Raw genomic sequence first — 17,881 nt, forward strand, 5'->3', positions numbered from 1 at the left:
CATATGAGACGCAAACCCATATACTTTAGCTGGCACATTTGCATGTTGTGTGCACACATTCAGAATAAATTACAAGGCACACATGGATTGCACACAAAAAGTGTGGATTAGTGGCAAGAACAATCGAAGGTATACATAATTTATTACCACCTTTATACCTTTACAATAATTTATAGAGGCAAGCATTTAGTTGTGCTTCATCATCCAGCCAATATGCTGCTTCTAGATCAATCCCTGGTCTTTGCAGCATGCTGCCTTTTGACAGTTAAATATTGTCAAGCTTGTTTGCCTGCCCTGGCTGCAAATGGCTGGTAGCCTCTTCATTAAAGATTGTTTCTGTACTTTCTGTCAAAATGCATTAGTGTGTCTTTGTCTAATATTGGCAAAACAATCAATTGACTTTCAGAAATATGTCATATTAATTGGAGGTCAGGGGAGGCGCCCTGTTTAAACCTCACAATCACACATTTTTGCTCTCTACAAAGTCTTACCAAGGTGGCATTCAAGTCATTGGTGTCGCGGGAAGAAATGACAGATGTGTCACAGTGTCTACATCTGTCACTCAGTTTAATAGTCTAATATGAGCCTGGCCTGTTGAGACATTTTCAGACGGTAGGTTCCTAAAATGTGATGACACCTGAGCTTGTGGTTTTTATATTCCCCCCAGTGAAATATTGGATATCTGATTTGCATTCCTGGACACCACATGCCCCCATGTCCTCTCTTAGGTCTTGACTGAAGCACTTTTACATGTATGATGTAGATTGACACCATTTATTTGTAGATATTAATTGTTTCTGCACATTGAATTTAATTTAGTTTTGACATCCCTTGATTATACCGCTAGCAGTGTTGTCGTCCACTTGTACACTTTCCCTCATCTCTAAATGTATGCGGGTGTAGTGCTATCCACCAGGGTGTAACACTGCAACTGTCAACTCTCAGTACTGTCCTGCAATTCACTGCCTGTCCAATCTGAGAAAGTTATCGGGAGTTCACTACTTGTTTGGTCACCAAGACTGTACTGCCACAAAATTTCTTGTAAAAGTATATCAATTATTCATCGCTGCATGAATGTAACTCCCTCCAAAAAATAAAAATAAAAATTTACACTTTTAGTTTTTGTTTATCTATGTTTTTGTAGTCCCAGCAGCTAGTGTTGCCCTTAGCTGATAGCCTCAAGCAATCTCGCTTCTTTCTAGTTTTTTTTTTCATATTTGCTGTGGTCCGCTCCAAAGCATTTAAATAGACTTTAACTTGCCCCTTTAATACTGAAGTAGACTATATATATATATATATATATATATATATATATATATATATATATACATATAATCCTGATCAATTAATTGATTAATCTCAATTTTTTAATGCAAATAACAGATGCACATCACATGATGACTCCAGATTTCCACAATTTCGCAAACTGGTACTTAGTGCTCAAACATGGGTGGCAGACCCATTGCAATGAAGATCGACTCCAAATTACACATCGGCCCTTTTGATGGAATGAGTACAAATAAACCCAAGATGGGGCCATCAACCAACATCGAGTAATTTGAACATACTGCAGGAAGGAGTTTTTGTTTCCCAAAAGCACTTCTAGTATAGAGTACCACACCAATGCAAGCCATACATTAGTAGGAAATTCTTCTGCAGATACTTTGGCGGCTGAGATGTCTATCTGGCGCCTAATATAACATTAGGGCCTCAGATAGTGTCCACAAGAAGGCTAGCAGCAGGCCAAAAGAGGGCCTTGTTGATATGGATATTTGTTTGATTAGGGAAAAAAAATAGGTTAAGAAAAAAATCTGGTTGGTAAACATAGAATGATAGGTATGTATGTTTTATCTTTTTACTTATTTTGCAACCTTGACACCTTGTCTGTTCTTTAGTTTAAAAGAACAGCAACACATCACGATCTGTCATGAGTTTTTTGCCCCCACAAAATGAAAAACTAATTAATAATGAATGGGCAATTAATCCTAGTTAATCCACAGTGTCCATGTGATTAATCGGATTAAAACTTCTGATCATTTGACAGTCCTAATATATATATATATATATATATGTGTGTGTGTGTGTGTGTGTGTGTGATTTTTTTAAGGATTATTCTGCTGTACCAGGAAAAAGCCAACGAAATAGTGAAAACAGTTATAAAACCCTCTTTCAAGACACTTATCTCCTTAATTATTCTATTTTTTTCATTTAAATGGTTCAGTGCTTTGAGAGTGCTTCCTTTCTCTTCCTTTATTCTCCCCTCCTCGCCATGTCCACTCCTGTTAGACTCTGCAGCAATCAATTTCTCAACTTTCTGGCCTTGTCCTTTTATAATCTGGATAGTGTTGCAGGAAAGTAGACAATCCCCATGTTTCCATTAAGGTTGTGTAATGGCCTAAACAATCTTAGCCCAGACTGCAAATCTGCATGCGATGAACCCTTTGAGGCAAAACAAAATGCCCCTCTTGTGGGCCATCTCTAAACTCATGCTTTCCATGTTGACTCGAAGTTTGGCAGTGTGTTCTCATCAGCCGAATGCGTGATGTCACATGTTACAGAAATGAAATTAACATCTAAAAGCATACAAGTTCTTGTTTTGGTTGTAATATCTGCTTATCTTTTTTTATTTTTCAGGTACCAGGACATGAGAAGACAAATTGGCTTTGAAATAAGGGATATGTGGTATAATCTAGGTAATTTTTTTTCCAATATTGTCAGACTATCTTATCCTAGGTGAATCCATTTAGACAACCAAAACAATTGCAGGGCTTGATTGTGCTTTGTGTGATTGATTTTTGATTATCCGCCAATTGAATTCCCTCAGTCCTGACAAACCCAGCAAAGAGCAATTTCTAAATACGGAAAATCAAGTGTTAATTGATTTTATGGTTTGAGTTTTCAGAAAACACAACCAGCAGCCAGGTTTCACGGAAATATGAATGTATTGCAGGAATTGGGATGTCAAATATTGCAACCATGTATCCCTCAAATGTGTGTCTTTGTTAATCTGATCATTGCATTAGAGCATCTCCTCAGATAAGATTGATCGATTGATTCACTGGCTGAGTGCCTTGCATTTTTTTTTTATCTCAGGTATTTGGTGTCAAGTTGTTTACTTTACGACTGGATAGAAAATACTGATGAGAAGATATTTTGCCAGGCAGACATTCTCTTTTCTACTCCGCCACAGCAGCCACTTTTAATTATACCGTACATGTACTGTAGAAAAAATGCCTGGTTACGATCAATGTGTTGTGCTTGTTAGTTAAGTCTACAAATTAGCTGTGTAAAATATACAGTGGATTTATATTTGTCTCTTTTTTTCCCTCACTAGGGCCCCACAAGATAAAACTCATCCCTGAAATGGTGGGTCCTATCCTGGAAATGACACTAGTTCCAGAGATAGAGCTGCGAAAGGCCACCATTCCCATCTTCTTTGACATGATGCAATGCGAATTCCACTTCACGCGCAGCTTTCAGCGGGTGGGTTCTACAACACATGAAATTCTGAATAAAGTGGAAAGTTCCCCAAAAAGCAGAAACACAAACACAATAAAACCAGAACTTGATGTTGGTCTGGGAATTTGGTGGCTGGTAAATGATGGAAATGCAAAGGGGATAGCCACAAGCCTACTTGTAATTCTGTAAATCTCATTTTGATGTGCTACAATTATCAATAGACACAGTAAGCGGAAGTTAATGTTATGCCTTGTTACAGATATATGTAATTCATAACAGAAGTTCTGCATGAAATGCCCAAGGCACTTTTTCTCGGCTTTGCTGTGTTTATGCTCACAAAGTACATAATGCTAATATATTTCCATCAAATTATCAACAAGCACTGTGGCTTCCAAATGATAGTGCCACCCTTGTAGTTGAGTGAAAAGTGGGAGTTTTACCAGCATCCCTGTCACTGCCAACATTGCAGTCTGTTTGCAGTTGGATTGGAAAGAGATCTGCTAATTAAGTCAATGTGTCATCCAGGACGTTGTTCTTGGGAGTGGAAAAACTAATGTTTTTCTTTGACAGTGCTCTGAAATGTGATCAGTTTCACTTTATCCTTTAATGCTGTCAGTCAGTCATGTTTTTGTCCGTCTCTCACTTTCCCGGTGCTTCCTGTGAATCCTTTTATAACAGAAAGAAGAACGTGCATATATTTTTGCAACTTGGCAGGTTCTGTTTCTATATTTGCACTTGGCTAACTCATCTCAAGGCCAGTGAAAATTTGTTTGTTTCAATGCAATTAAGTTCGTTCTCGTATGCAGCCGCTACATCCATTTCAGGGATATAAGTCCCATGTATCACTGTCGCAAGGTACGGCGGCAACACATTGAAAGTGAGATGGATTAGTCTCATGATGCAGCCTTTCTTTTCTGTTTTAAACCAGACTCACGCAAATACATAAAGGCTTTGATACTAAGAGAGAAGTAGCAGCTCACAGGCATCTGAGCTGCTGAAGGGGGAACGATTAAAGTCAAACCAGAGTTCTCTCTGCCAGAGCTTGATGCAGAGAGAGAGAGAGAGAGAGGGAGTGAGGCAGGGAGAAAGCGTTAATGAATTGAAAAATTAGCAACACTGATTATTTACGGCTGCTCTGTCTAATTGCAGTTTGAGAACGAGATCATCACCAAGCTGGATCATGAGGTGGAGGGAGGCCGTGGAGATGAGCAGTACAAAGGTCTCTTTCAAAAAATGTAAGTGCTGATTAATGGCCCCGGATTACGCCTGAGCCTCTCACAAGTTAGATAATGCTAATTGCGACATAGCAGATCTCAGAATAATCAGTGTTGTGATGATCACACAACTTCTTGTCACAGCTTGCTACTGTGATGTTTGTTTTCAACACAGTTGGATGTCAACTGTGTTTTAATGGGAAAAATTATAGACTGTTTCCACAATCCCTTGCTAGCGAATTGTCATTATGTGAAATTTCAAAGAATCTTTCATACGTTCCTCACTTTTTGTTCCTCTCTTTTTCACCCACTCTGCAAAGTTAATACATATGTATTATTTTCCACAACACAGTTTGCTTGAGCACTGCAGAAAGCACATGTACTTGGCCAAAACTGGCGAGAACTTTGTCACACTGGTGGTTCGCCTTCTGGAGAGGTTGTTGGACTACAGGACCATCATGCACGATGAGAACAAGGAAAACCGCATGAGCTGTACCGTCAATGTGCTCGTAAGATGTTTTCTCTTTGTCACCAAATAAACTCAAACCCAGTGACGGTAATGGATACTCTGGAGGGGTTAAGCAGAACAATCTTTATCGTAAAGTTCTGGAATATCAACACCAGACAAGAAACACAAGTGAAATGTATTAAAATCCAGTTGTAGAGCAGCTCAGCTGATGCATACATTATGTGATATGTTTTTCCTCATAAAGTGGCATTTCATTGGGAGAACCCAAATGTCAATTGGGAGTCACGTGGCTACTGCCATTGAAAAGGGTACCGACCTATGTGACCTGTATTCAACATTTATCTTTGTCATGTTCTTTCAGTGCTACGTTTTGTCAAATCTAATTTTTCATTCTTGGCCAGGAACACAATGTGACAGCCTACCTTTGTGGTTTCTTAAGTCAGCCAACTTTTTTTTTTCCCTGCACCAAGCCATAACGGTATTTTTCCATATTTTAGGAAATTAAATTGTCATGATGCCAGGATATTATTCTTTTCAAAATTACAAAAAAAAAAATGCAGTCATATCCATTAAAAAAACACACATTTGGTTTAACAGTATAATATGTTGCCTCTTTTTTTCCTCTAGAATTTTTACAAGGAGATAGACAGAGAGGAGATGTACATCAGGTAAGGTCACAGCTTTATAACTATTAAATATGTATGACTTGAGTTTCAACAGTCTCCATGCTGTAATATAACAAAATGGCTATAAACAATCTTATACACTATTTGAAATATGAAATGAATGCCTGTGCCAGGAGTCAATTTCTTATACCTTCTTTCACAAGTATATGTGCAAGATGTGTTTATTACCACATCTGTGAGTGCCCTATATTACACAACCATTTGCTCATGTTGATAATTCCATAGGAGAATAGGCACAATGACATTTGGTCAAAGTGAATGTAAGTGTCATAGATAAACCCCTGAACGTTCTGGTTCCCTTCTTCGTGCCTGTATGTGCCAATAGATCCATGATAAGATAGTTGTGTAATACGTTAACAGGCTGTCAGTTTTCAATCTATCTGTCAAGTTTCATTTGGGATGAAAAAGATTGGCAGTCTACTGAAATAAACTCTCTGAATCAGAGGCCCTGACACGACACATAAATCATTCTCTCCAGGTACCTGTACAAGCTGTGTGACCTCCACAAGGAGTGTGACAACTATACCGAAGCTGCTTACACGCTGCTGCTACATGCCAAGCTGCTGAAGGTAACAAACACAACACATCCCACCTCTTACCTACAGCAAAAAGATGCACCGTCCCTCTGCAGTGCATGCGTTCCACCACAAACAGTGAGGAAGGGAAAGGCTACATCTTGTAAGGCGATGCATTTGAAGTTGGACGTTTGCATTTATCTGTATTTTAAATGATCATAGGACCAACTGACATCGGTCTATATTATTAAAGAATATTACTCTGCCATAAAATGCTGAGGAGCAACTATTTTACTTTGGGCAAGTTAACACAGATCAGGGCAGATGAAAGCAAAATGCTTGAAGGCAACTATGTAGTTTAAAGAAGTAGGAAGAGTAGCTGAAGCCACCCGAGGTACTTTGAGATGAAGCCTGTACTTACCGCACTCCCCAGCAGAATGAATTCCATCTTTATTCCAAACTTAAAAATCACATGGCTCTGTATCAGGTACCTGTGGCACTGGATGCATAATTTAGCAATTGACGGCACCGTAAGCTGTTGTGATCATTTTTTAGAAGTGATGAGCGAGAAATTGTAGCAATTTTGTGGTAAACGTGTTCAACATGTCCCTGTTTGGAAGTTCAACAACACTTTGACATACAATGGTAAACATCTGAAATATTCAGGTGATTGCGACGCTCCTGGCTTGATGATACCAGCTTTCCAGCTGCTGTAGCAAAACCGGTGTGTTACCCTGATCAGCTTGTTTGGTCTTTGGGGAAACCGGACTTATTGTGCAGCCACAACACACCGATCCATGTTGCGTTTTGTTTTTTAATAGCCATTCATTCAAATCTGGATACCATTCAATTGGTCATCTGCATGTACAACTGCTGAACACAATGAGATGTAGAATCTAATCTCAGTGCAGATGCAATAAAACCTATCTCATTTGCATTTACATTGTCTGTTTCATCCCTTGTACAGGTCCCAAAGATTGAGAGCAATCTCTGACTGTATTGCATTTTTCTGGATAAACAGCCACAGAAGCATTTATTGGCATTGTTTTTATGATTAATTTTCTTTAGAAATCACATGGACGGATTAACGAGTATAATCCGAATTCCGGATAATTTTATTTCTCCACGGTCTGGATGAAACTTCTCTTTTGAGGCCATTTTCCTTTGTATATTCCTTTAGTGTAAATTAGTTTTGTGGTGAGTGATGGACATTAAATTCTGCATGCTCCAGCAGCAATAAAGCGAAACCGGCCCCTGTAATAACAATGAGCTCACCCGTCCAAGTAGCTCGAGTGGCATAACAACGGGTGATTGATTTACAGCACTTTGTATGTTGTCATAGTTGTACCAGTGGTTTAGGGGGTCACTGCCCATGAACGAAGAAACAGAAATCCTTTTTCCATGTAAATACTGCAGTCCAACAATGAAAGAATCAATAACAAGAGTCCAAGCCTCCAAGCACCCTTCTTAATGCCACAGAAACAAGATTAGAAGATACCCTTTTCACCTATTTCCACTGCTCGTTATTCAAATTCCCTGGCTTTGCTGTTCAAATTAAGCCCCAAAACAAAATCTGGCCATATTTTTTGTACCAATTTTGACTATCCCTACAACACCACGGAATTCCAATTAAAATTGGCTAGAAGCGAAACAGTTATGACGGGTTGCAATGGATTACTTGCTACATGGATATTGTCCATCTCCCTGCGTTTGCCAAGTTGCTCCTTTAGAAACCTCATTATTTTCCAAACAGGATAAAGAAGGGGCTAGGTGTATAACACTGATACTAAAAAGATACCCCTTTTATTTTTCGTTTTTGCATCATACTTTGTTGGGACTTCAAAAAAAATATTTCAAGATTATGCCGCTAATAAAAAAGACCCTTCATAGCAAAGCCAAAATATGTGTTGTCTGTTGTAAAGCAGCATTGAATGGATTTTAACATTTTTCCACTTTTCTCAGAAAATGATTTTTCGATATATCTGAATTGCAGTAAAAGCACTGATTTTGCTGAACTAAGTTTTTTTAGATATCGTTTTTTTCCTGACCGGTTGATATAGTCTTACTTTGAAAACTTTAAAACTTTAAACTCAATCAACAAGGCCATAGACTTTATATATACACACACACACACACACACACACACACACACACACACTCACACACAGTGTAAGCTTGATTCCCCAGTGTTTTTTTTTTTCTTAATCCCCCTCCCTTTTATTGACTCTATTTATGTATTTTGAGGAAATCCAATTAAATTTATGGTTTTCATTTCCTATGCCTGATGTCTCATTACCACCTGATAAAGGGCCACTTAAAAAAGAATTACGCTCAAAACACTCCTATTTGCATTGTTATAATTCAGTGTTTGATTTCTTGCCACCTTTTGCTCTGTGTTGAATTCACCGTGTTGACTGCAACGTCTACTGTCTTCCGTAGTGGTCAGACGAACCATGTGCAGCCCACCTGACCCAGAGAGATGGCTACCAGGCCATCACTCAAGGGCAGCTTAAGGACCAACTCTACCAGCAGATTATCAATTACTTTGACAAGGGCAAGGTAAGACAGACACAGATCTTATAAATTATGGATGTTTTTTGAGATGCTGTCATCTGAAAATATATCTTCAGGAATGAGATGGCAAGGGTTTGAAGTAGAGCGGAAGTCTCGTACTTTCTTATATAAACACAAATTGTAATAAAGCACTAATTATTCAGTTTCCGATTGTGCCCTGATAATCAGAACGTCTGGGTAAACCTTGACCCTTTTTTTCCCAAAAAAGTCATCTGCAATGTTTATTCAACTGATTCTGTAGTTAGCACATATATTGGCAGGGCACAGAGGTAATAATATATTTCTTTGCGACAGATTAAAGACATTGTAACATCCGATCGTGTATTTCTGTATTTCGAACAATACACTAATTTAAACAAGGAAGCTCAGCACAACATCAACAGCGACTTCATTTTTATCAAGCCTATTCAAAACGGAAATGCATCAATAAATCTCATTTCATTCTTAAGCTGCCGTACATCAATCCATTCTGCCACACTCTCTCTTTCTCTCTCTTATAAACAACGATGGTAAGGTTTCACCATCCACACACTTGTCTGCCCCGCCCTTCTGTTAGTTTATAAAAAAAACACTGATAGATGGTCAAAAGCATCACAATTATTAATATTTTTATGATCTATCATAGTGACCCAAGTGCTCTACATGATCCAAGTTTGCAGAACAGTATCAACAAGTGGATAGATTAGTTTCTAGATTCAATCTGTTTGCAGGGGAAAAGCGCCATGAAGTTAAAGCCTCTAACCAAACCCTTTAGATTTTCCAACTTATGATTAGTAATACAGTTTTAAGATAATTGAAGATTTCAAATTCCAGTCCCCATAAAAATTAGGCCCTCAACACAGGACGGCTACAAGCAGGGAGCAGACGAATCTGCAGTGAATCAATTCAATAAAATCTCATTACAAAACTTTAGAATAGCAATCTTACACCAGTAACAAGAAATAATATTGTAAAACTATGCAATAGGAAACATTTGTACCAAAAGTTTATTGATACCTGAAGTTATTATTAAGAAATGAGTACATCCTCAATAAAGATTATTTATTGAAGGTGACATTTGTTGATGAAGCGGAGATACATTCAATAAAGCAACAATGAATAACTTGGACCTTCCATAATAGATAAATAAATTTGTAACTCAAAATTCAAATGGAAAAACACAATATTAATGTTTTAAAATGTTTAGTAACAGTGATCAGATTTACCAGATTACCTCACTTGCCTCAAGACAAGTGAGTTAAGAACTAAAAATGACTAGATTGAAGTTAAAAGAAAATCACACTTTACACAGATATCTCTGCATCATTAATTTATATGATTAATTGATTGACTGATTTATTTCTTTATTTACTGTCAGTTTATGTGGTTTTTTTCTTCATGCAAGTGTTGTATGAAAAAATGCAAATAAGTCCGTACATTCTCCAAGATTAGTTTTTTTTTCTTATGATTATTTTACATCTTCGATCCACTCGTCTTTCTCGCAAGCATCATTTCCTTGGAAATAGATGTGCTTATCTCCTGTGCTAAGTCACAGGTAAGGTGATGCCTTTTACCTCGTGACAGGCATTAAAATGTTGAAAATAAGACTCATTTCAAGAAACAAGGGTATAATCCATCTGCGGGGCTGCACCCACTGCTTGTTAAAGAGATTTTTCCAGGGTTTTTTATGCTGCATGTCATCAGTAAAGAGATGGTCCTCACTGGTCTTCACCCTAGGTCTCTAGCCTACTGTCATTCAGAAGAATAAGAATAAGAACAGCTTTATTTCTCCTTGAGGAAATTGTTGAAATTGCTGAATGTGACCAGGATGACATCAAATGAATAAAGAGCCTTGTGCATAAAATGCACACACAAGCTGAGTGAAAAGGAAAAGCCACAGTGGCTGTCAGAGTATGACTTCAGGTAGCAGGGAGATATCCACTGAAGGCTGAGCATCACTTTGGCCATCCGAAAAAGAAGTCCCAGACAGTCTTACCTCCACAATACACTGATGGCAAGTAGATCTGAGTAGCAGTCTTGACTTGGTTTCTCCCGAGCCAGTCAAAGATAAGGTTGTTTCAGTCTAGTCAGACACCACTTAAAACACCTTTCAACATGTTCAAGCAGCACCCATCTATCAATAACCCCACTTCACTGCATTGGATGATGAGGGGAAATTAGTTGGGGTGATTTAAATCAAACTTTAAAGAAAGAAATTTTGATAGTTGGTATAGTTACTGACTCTTAAGCCATGATTCCTTTTCCCTTTCCCTCCCTTTTATGTCCCCCCTTTCCCCTGTAAGCTCTCAGCAGTTACCAGAGAAAATTACAGCTCTCTATATTATCTCTGTTTATGCGCTAATAGATGTGGGAGGAGGCAATCATCTTGGGGAAAGAACTGGCAGAACAGTACGAGAACGAAATGTTTGACTTTGAGCAGCTTAGTGCATCTTTGGTAAGTAACAATATTTATTCTTGTTGAATTTTAAATTTACATTTTAAATTATGAGAATAAAAAAGGCCTGTTTCATCTACAAAATAGTTTTGGTAACAAAATAACGACTAAATGGCTTGCACATTTAATGACAATATAGATTATATTCATCTAAAGCATACATAGATAGTAATAATAATGATTTTCTTTTCATTTATGGTTAAGCAGAAAAGTTTCTGTCAGATGAGAAATTTGCAGTCTGAAACATTAACAGCACAATCATAGCACAATATCTGACTCAAAGAAAAAATTAAATCAAAAAAATAATTGTGAAAAGGATGCATTGTTTCCATGTTGCCAAATCTTGTCATTCTGTCTTCCCCTACAGCGAAAGCAAGCTCAGTTCTATGAGAATATAGTGAAGGTCATCCGACCCAAGCCAGACTACTTTGCCGTAGGCTATTATGGCATGGGCTTCCCCTCCTTCCTACGTGTGAGTATAACCACCTACGTGAGACTCTCAGCTTTCTGAACACTAGAGAGTACAGTCTGTGACAAACATGGCATCAATAGTTTCCCTGGATGTCCTTAGTCAGAGTTTCCTCATGTCTTAGGGGAAAAGATGTTGGCGAATATTCCAACCACGGGGAAAAAAAAAAGACCTGGAAAATAAGTTGTTTATAATATATGTTCGTTTTGGCAACTTGTTTGAATTAGTCTTTTTTTCTACTTTTATCACTCTTCTTTCTGGCGTAGTGATTCAAATGATTGATCAGTGAAATGATAAAACACAGGCATAGTCAGTAGTTGCATCCTAGTCCAGTACTCCTTTTAGGGCTCCTACTGAGAAGAACATATAGGATTAGTGTGTTTTGGTGTTATCCGTGTTTGTCACACCAATGAGACAGTTGCTGAAAATATGCAGAAAAGTTTTGGAAAATGATCACTGGAAAACAGTGGGAGCCCTGTTATGTCTCAGTCTTATCTAGCAATAAAATGTGTCACACATTTCTGCGGGCTTTGGTTGTTGTGCAAAATCCTTTTGTTCAACATCCCTAATCACAGCTTATCACTGATTAAGTCTGTACTGAACAGACTTTCAGTTTCTTCTCACTGGCAGTATTTGTTTTTTCAGTGCTACAGAGTGTCAGTCATCCATATGTTTTTGTATCCAGCCAGTCGTTCCGCATCACAGATTTTATTGATACATCAGAACTTGCTCATGTAAAATATAACAGAGGATTTCTTACCTTTAATATATTCCCTCTCCAGGTGTTCAGGTTATCTGACATGTTACTGAAGGGTTTGCTTTCATCCCTGAAGAATTCCAGACATTTTTATCACTCAAGCAGGACCCCAAATGGCCTGAAAAAGTCCTCTGGAGATGAGATAATGTGGAACACCAGTCTTTTCATTGTATTAGCATGAACAGCTATTTCACCGAGGTTCTTTGCCATGTTCAGATCTCAGTGTCCCGCCTCACCTCTTTCATCTGACAGGGCAGAAACTCTATTACAGACAGGGCAAATTGCACTTGCCTAATCTAACTGGCTGTTTAAATTGTCTTTGTGGGCAGATTTTCATTGTCCCTTTTCCTCCCATTTTTTTATTCTTTCAGTGGAGGTTTGACATTGCCTCGAATAACCATCTATCTTTGCCGATAGAAAAAATATTCATTTAAAGCTACAATAGGTAACCAATGTGATCAAACTGACGCGGCACTGCAAATCAAGAGAGGCAGAATAGTAGTATGGTTTCCCCCAGTATTATAAGAAACTTCACGTTAACCTCAGTAGTGACTAGAAGAATGAAGCAAAGATAAAAGTGGCCAAAATTGCCTTTATCCACAGGGTCAACCCTGGACCTCCACCCCTCTCCCCCCACTGTTGCAGTGTCTCGTTCTTGATGAGATCTCTTGGAAGGGAAATTAGCTGGGTTTCCATCCACCTGTTTTTATGTGCCTTTCCTTTGTAGAAGCCTCAGCAATGTAGAGAAAAATAGAAATAATGCAGAAAGATGTTTTTTCTTTTGCTTGAAGGTTATTGAAAGAGTAGTGATGAAATATAAGGGAAATATACTCGGGGAATAACCAAAGACATTTAATTTGTCGAAGATGAAGATGGAAATCCTTAGAAGGAACTGCGGTTTTCCTTTAATTAATCCAATGTACAAATCTAAATACTTAACAGGGTAGCGGACTGCATCAAAATGCTACCATTTACTTTAACTATATCATCAGCATGTGTGCAACCTCTACGTTTGTAGTAGTAAATGCAAGTTACTTGAGAACTAGCGCCATCTATTGCTTATGATTATAAACAAAGTCAACATTACTGCGATAGATGATATGACTTAATAGTACAATATTATTCGTACATCCTTTCGCCAGTTTTCCCAAAGAAATATTGTGAAAGTTTCCATTACAGTTTTGCCAAAACCTGTTTGTTGTTCCCATGACTCCATTGATGTCGGTGCACCCACATGGTATGGCTTTGTCACTTTCACGTTAAAGGTGTTAAAGTAACTCTCCATTACAAGACTTATTGAATAAACATAGTGTTGTTTAGACTAAATGACTTTAGCTTTAGCTTTGGAAAATATCCTATTTTAACATCTGATATACCCCTCCAATTAATGTTTCTAGGTTTATCGTGTTGTCGTTTTTGTTGTGTACAAAAGTAGCAAAAATACACATTTTTCTGATCATCTTGATTATTTTGCTTTTTCCCCTACATTTGTTTTTTTTGTTTGTCTGCTTGCAGGATTGTTTAAAAAATATGGCACGGGGTGAGACATAGCCCATGGAACAGCATATTAATTCCACACGTCATTTGTGTGGTTTGCAAAATAAATATATTCCTTTTTTAATAGGCTTATCTTACTAGCAACCTACTCAAATTAAACAAGTTGTCAGTGATCCATTCAACCATTGAGATTCTCATCATTTGCTACAAATGCTTAGATTTGTTAAATAATTTGAAGGCGTTTTCAGCTTTTGAAGAATTCATTAGTGCATCATAACCACCAGGAGTTAGAAGTAATTGTTTTTAGAAAACAGCAAGGGAAAAGGGTCTGAGTTGCAGTGCTTCATCTTCTCAAGCACGTAATAAACATCACCGTGTCACCTCATCTGTCCAGCTATGTAAACATTCAAAAAAGGCTGAACCTAAAAGCTAATTTGACCTCACTTGAGCTAGAAAGTTGTGGTTGACTTTTTTTCTGACCGTTGGTTCCCATTTCTCAATTTTTGAGGACATTAATTTATGTTTGGAGCCAAATCATAGCTTAATAGCTTTACTCTCAATTAACTTTTTCCCTCCTGTGCAATATATGTAGTTCAACAATACCTCATGTCTGGGGCTTAGTGGTCTGCTGTGTACCACTCAGGGGCCTTTTCACTGTAGAAGAGATTGAGATCAATCTCCCTCTCAGACAAGGCTATACTTCAGGAAAAGCTTCCCGAGAATTTTGGGTCCTTGGCAGAAGTTGTAAAATGAACATCAATTACCACTTTGAACACCACTTTGGAAGTGTCTTGTTGTGGTGGAGTGTTAAAAATCGCCTCATCGTTTCCTTACATGGCTTTTGCATAAGGAATCTGTTCTTATGACCCCTCATAGAAATATTCTATTATCGTGTTGAAAGATTTCTGTGGGAGAACAAAAGGAAGTGTTTCTGTTGGGATTACTAATCAAGAAATCCATTGCTAGGAGGGTTTCTGTTTCACACCATATTGCTGCGTGTGCTGAAGCATCACAGCATCCTCAGGGAATAGTCAATTATGTTAGCGAATCAATACTGTGATGAAGGCGTTTTGTATTCTCCCCCTTAAATATTGATTTCGTGCAAGCGTGTTTAATTCAGCTGCTTATGATTTATAACTTGTTAATGTTGTTGTACTCTAGAATACTTGTCATTTGCAAATAGGTGGAAATAATATCTTTAAATACAGAGATGTAAATAACTCTTAGTGGTTCTAAAGAGTGTTACTCTTAGAGACTATCACCAAAATGTATGTAAACCCAGCATTGTGTAATTTCTTTGGTTTACTACTCAGACATGTGCAAAGCACAAAGCATCAAGGTTTCTATTATCGGTGAATTGATACCTCTACTTTATTGCTCGATTAAAAAAAGAATCCGGTTACTCTATGCTTTTGTACAGCTTAGAGATTAGCTCAGTTTATAACAAGAAAGTTCTACCCTTGGTGTTTGTGTCACTTTATATCCCCTTGCTTTATGTCTCATCCTATCAGCCCTAATCTTTCCCGAATCCTTGTATTGAGATTTCTGCACGCATGTGTTAGAAGTCTGTGGTTTGAAATGTGTACCGAAACGTACTGCATTCGGTGACCCTCGAATAGGAGCTGTCTTGTTCTATCCTTTCAAACTATTCATCAAACACACACTCAGCAATCACATTATACTGAGTATGCCATTCACATTTCTAATGTATTGTGTTTTTGCAGAGAAAACTGCCGCAGCTTTAGCCGTCTTAGTGACAGTAAATAAAGCTCATGAATGTGACATGATGAGAGATCAAAAATCATTACATTCAAAATTCGTACCCATAACTTCCTATCTTGACAAGAAGCCTAAATCCTGCTCGTCATTTTTTTTTTTTTTGGGGGGGGGGTCACAATATTTCTGCTGATTTGTTGTACAACTGTGAAATTGCTATTCTACCCACCAGCCAAAAAAAAAATCTTGGTATTATTTTCTCAGTGATTTTTAGAGATTTGCTCCACCAGAACAAGCCAGTCTAGGTTTGGGGGTAATGAACATGAGAATCGTGACATTGAGATGACTGTATACATGACCAGAATGCAAAACAACATAATGTGAATGTCCACACTGCTTATGAATAAGCATGCAATGTGGGGTAATGGTGTAAGATTGGGTCCTACAAGAGAACTTGAATTGTTCAGTAGAAATAAATGCAACATCTGTAGCTGTGTTCCAGGTAGAATAGGTTACATTCTACTGTCAGGCAGTTGATATTTGTGACACTTGAAGGGATGACACTCCAAATCAGGAAGCTTTTGCTGCAGTATCTGTCAGAGCAAATACAATTTCCCATGGTATATTTTTATAAAATTGCAATAATAATAAACAATTCTATATAATTATTTCGTTGAACTGGAATACATTCAACATGGAGTACAGGGCTTGCTTAATGAACCATCAAGTAAGAAAAAAGACACATTGTTCCAAGAAAATATTTTCTTGATTGCATGAAGTGAATTGAAAGCTAATGAGATGTAAATTTGTGGTATCCAGTGGATAGTGATAAGAATGAAGAACAGTATGGAGTCCACTCATGCTGTGTTCCCACCACTCCCACCAACCTACATGTGGTAGTAACCTGGGAGTAACTGACTCGATGCCAATAACTTTCTGCCACAGCATGTATTTCATATTTAAACATATATTCATATTCATAGAGTTTTGTCCTTGACCCCTCTTTTCTCATTTTGATAATTTTGCTTTTTTTTTAAATGGTTGCTCATTTGTAGTTTGCATTAATTTTTTTTTGAAGATCCACATATATACTGTTTTTTGCATTTAAAGTGAAAAAACCAAAATGGAAAAAATGTTATGTATAAAGTTATAACTCTGAACTCTGGAAAATCAGAAATTTTGAAGCACCCACTAAAATTCCAATTGAAAAATGCTTAAGGGGTCAGATTATTGATGCTTTTTGAAATGGTTTTTAAATAGCAATGTGGCATTAAATCAAACCTCACCAAATGTCAAGTAAGTATTTCTGTTGTGTAATACAATTTACTTTACATGCATAGATTCTATATTCATTTGTTGAAAAAAATCTAGGCTTTTGATTCTCTTAATCCACCCCCACCTACCCAACCACAAACACACACACACACACACAAACTGGCAGTATGTCACCGTTTGTTGATATCTATCTATCTATTCACTTATTTATTTTTTCCCCTCAGAACAAAATGTTCATCTACCGGGGGAAGGAGTATGAACGCAGGGAGGATTTCGAAGCTCGACTCCTCACACAGTTTCCCAATGCAGAGAAGGTGAAGACAACCACCGCACCCAGCGAGGAAACAAGGTCTTCTCCTGGACAACGTATCCTCAGCAAATATCAATACATCTTTGTTACCAATGAAGTGGCTTTTGTAAACTTTCAGTTTTATTATTATCTCTTTCTAAGTATTTTTAAGGTAACCATGAAATACTCAAATGTGCACAATGGGATAGAATAAAGTAAGTCAGAGAGAAAAAAAAACATTTTTCTCTTCTGAATTTTTCAAAATCATTGATTGAGCGAGGCAGAGTTTTTAATAAAACAGTAATATATTTTTTTAAGAAATCTATCTCTGTTCTTCTGATGCCCTTAATATTTCTGCTGAAGACATCCAGTGTTTCACAGTGAAACCCATCTTAGACTTACCTGCCAAGTTCCAAAACAAGCCCGTCTCTGAACAAATAGTGAGGTAAGCGGAGCGTCTCTGTTTCACAAGAATCCAAGTTTCAATGATGTTGAAAGGGCCCCCTTCAGTTCACAGTTATTCAAAC

General features: G+C 37.6%; 1 protein-coding gene across 4 annotated transcripts in view; it reads left to right on the forward strand.

Annotated features, from left to right (window-relative positions):
* dock1 (dedicator of cytokinesis 1) overlaps positions 1-17,881 on the forward strand; it is a 177,559-nt gene that overhangs the window by 134,352 nt on the left and 25,326 nt on the right. For all 4 annotated transcript variants that reach the window (XM_086139460.1, XM_086139462.1, XM_086139461.1 and 1 more), the window contains exons 32-42: positions 2,635-2,693; positions 3,335-3,483; positions 4,609-4,694; positions 5,026-5,182; positions 5,770-5,810; positions 6,307-6,397; positions 8,783-8,902; positions 11,262-11,351; positions 11,719-11,823; positions 17,290-17,431; positions 17,718-17,799. In XM_086139460.1, the coding sequence (XP_085995586.1) occupies positions 2,635-2,693; positions 3,335-3,483; positions 4,609-4,694; positions 5,026-5,182; positions 5,770-5,810; positions 6,307-6,397; positions 8,783-8,902; positions 11,262-11,351; positions 11,719-11,823; positions 17,290-17,431; positions 17,718-17,799 (1,122 nt within the window). The remainder of the gene's footprint in view (positions 1-2,634; positions 2,694-3,334; positions 3,484-4,608; positions 4,695-5,025; positions 5,183-5,769; positions 5,811-6,306; positions 6,398-8,782; positions 8,903-11,261; positions 11,352-11,718; positions 11,824-17,289; positions 17,432-17,717; positions 17,800-17,881) is intronic.

The sequence above is a fragment of the Fistularia commersonii genome, chromosome 32, assembly GCF_037954325.1.
Source record: "Fistularia commersonii isolate RoL2024-O1a breed Wild chromosome 32, RoL_Fcom_v1.0, whole genome shotgun sequence".
Taxonomy (NCBI): Eukaryota; Metazoa; Chordata; class Actinopteri; order Syngnathiformes; family Fistulariidae; genus Fistularia; species Fistularia commersonii.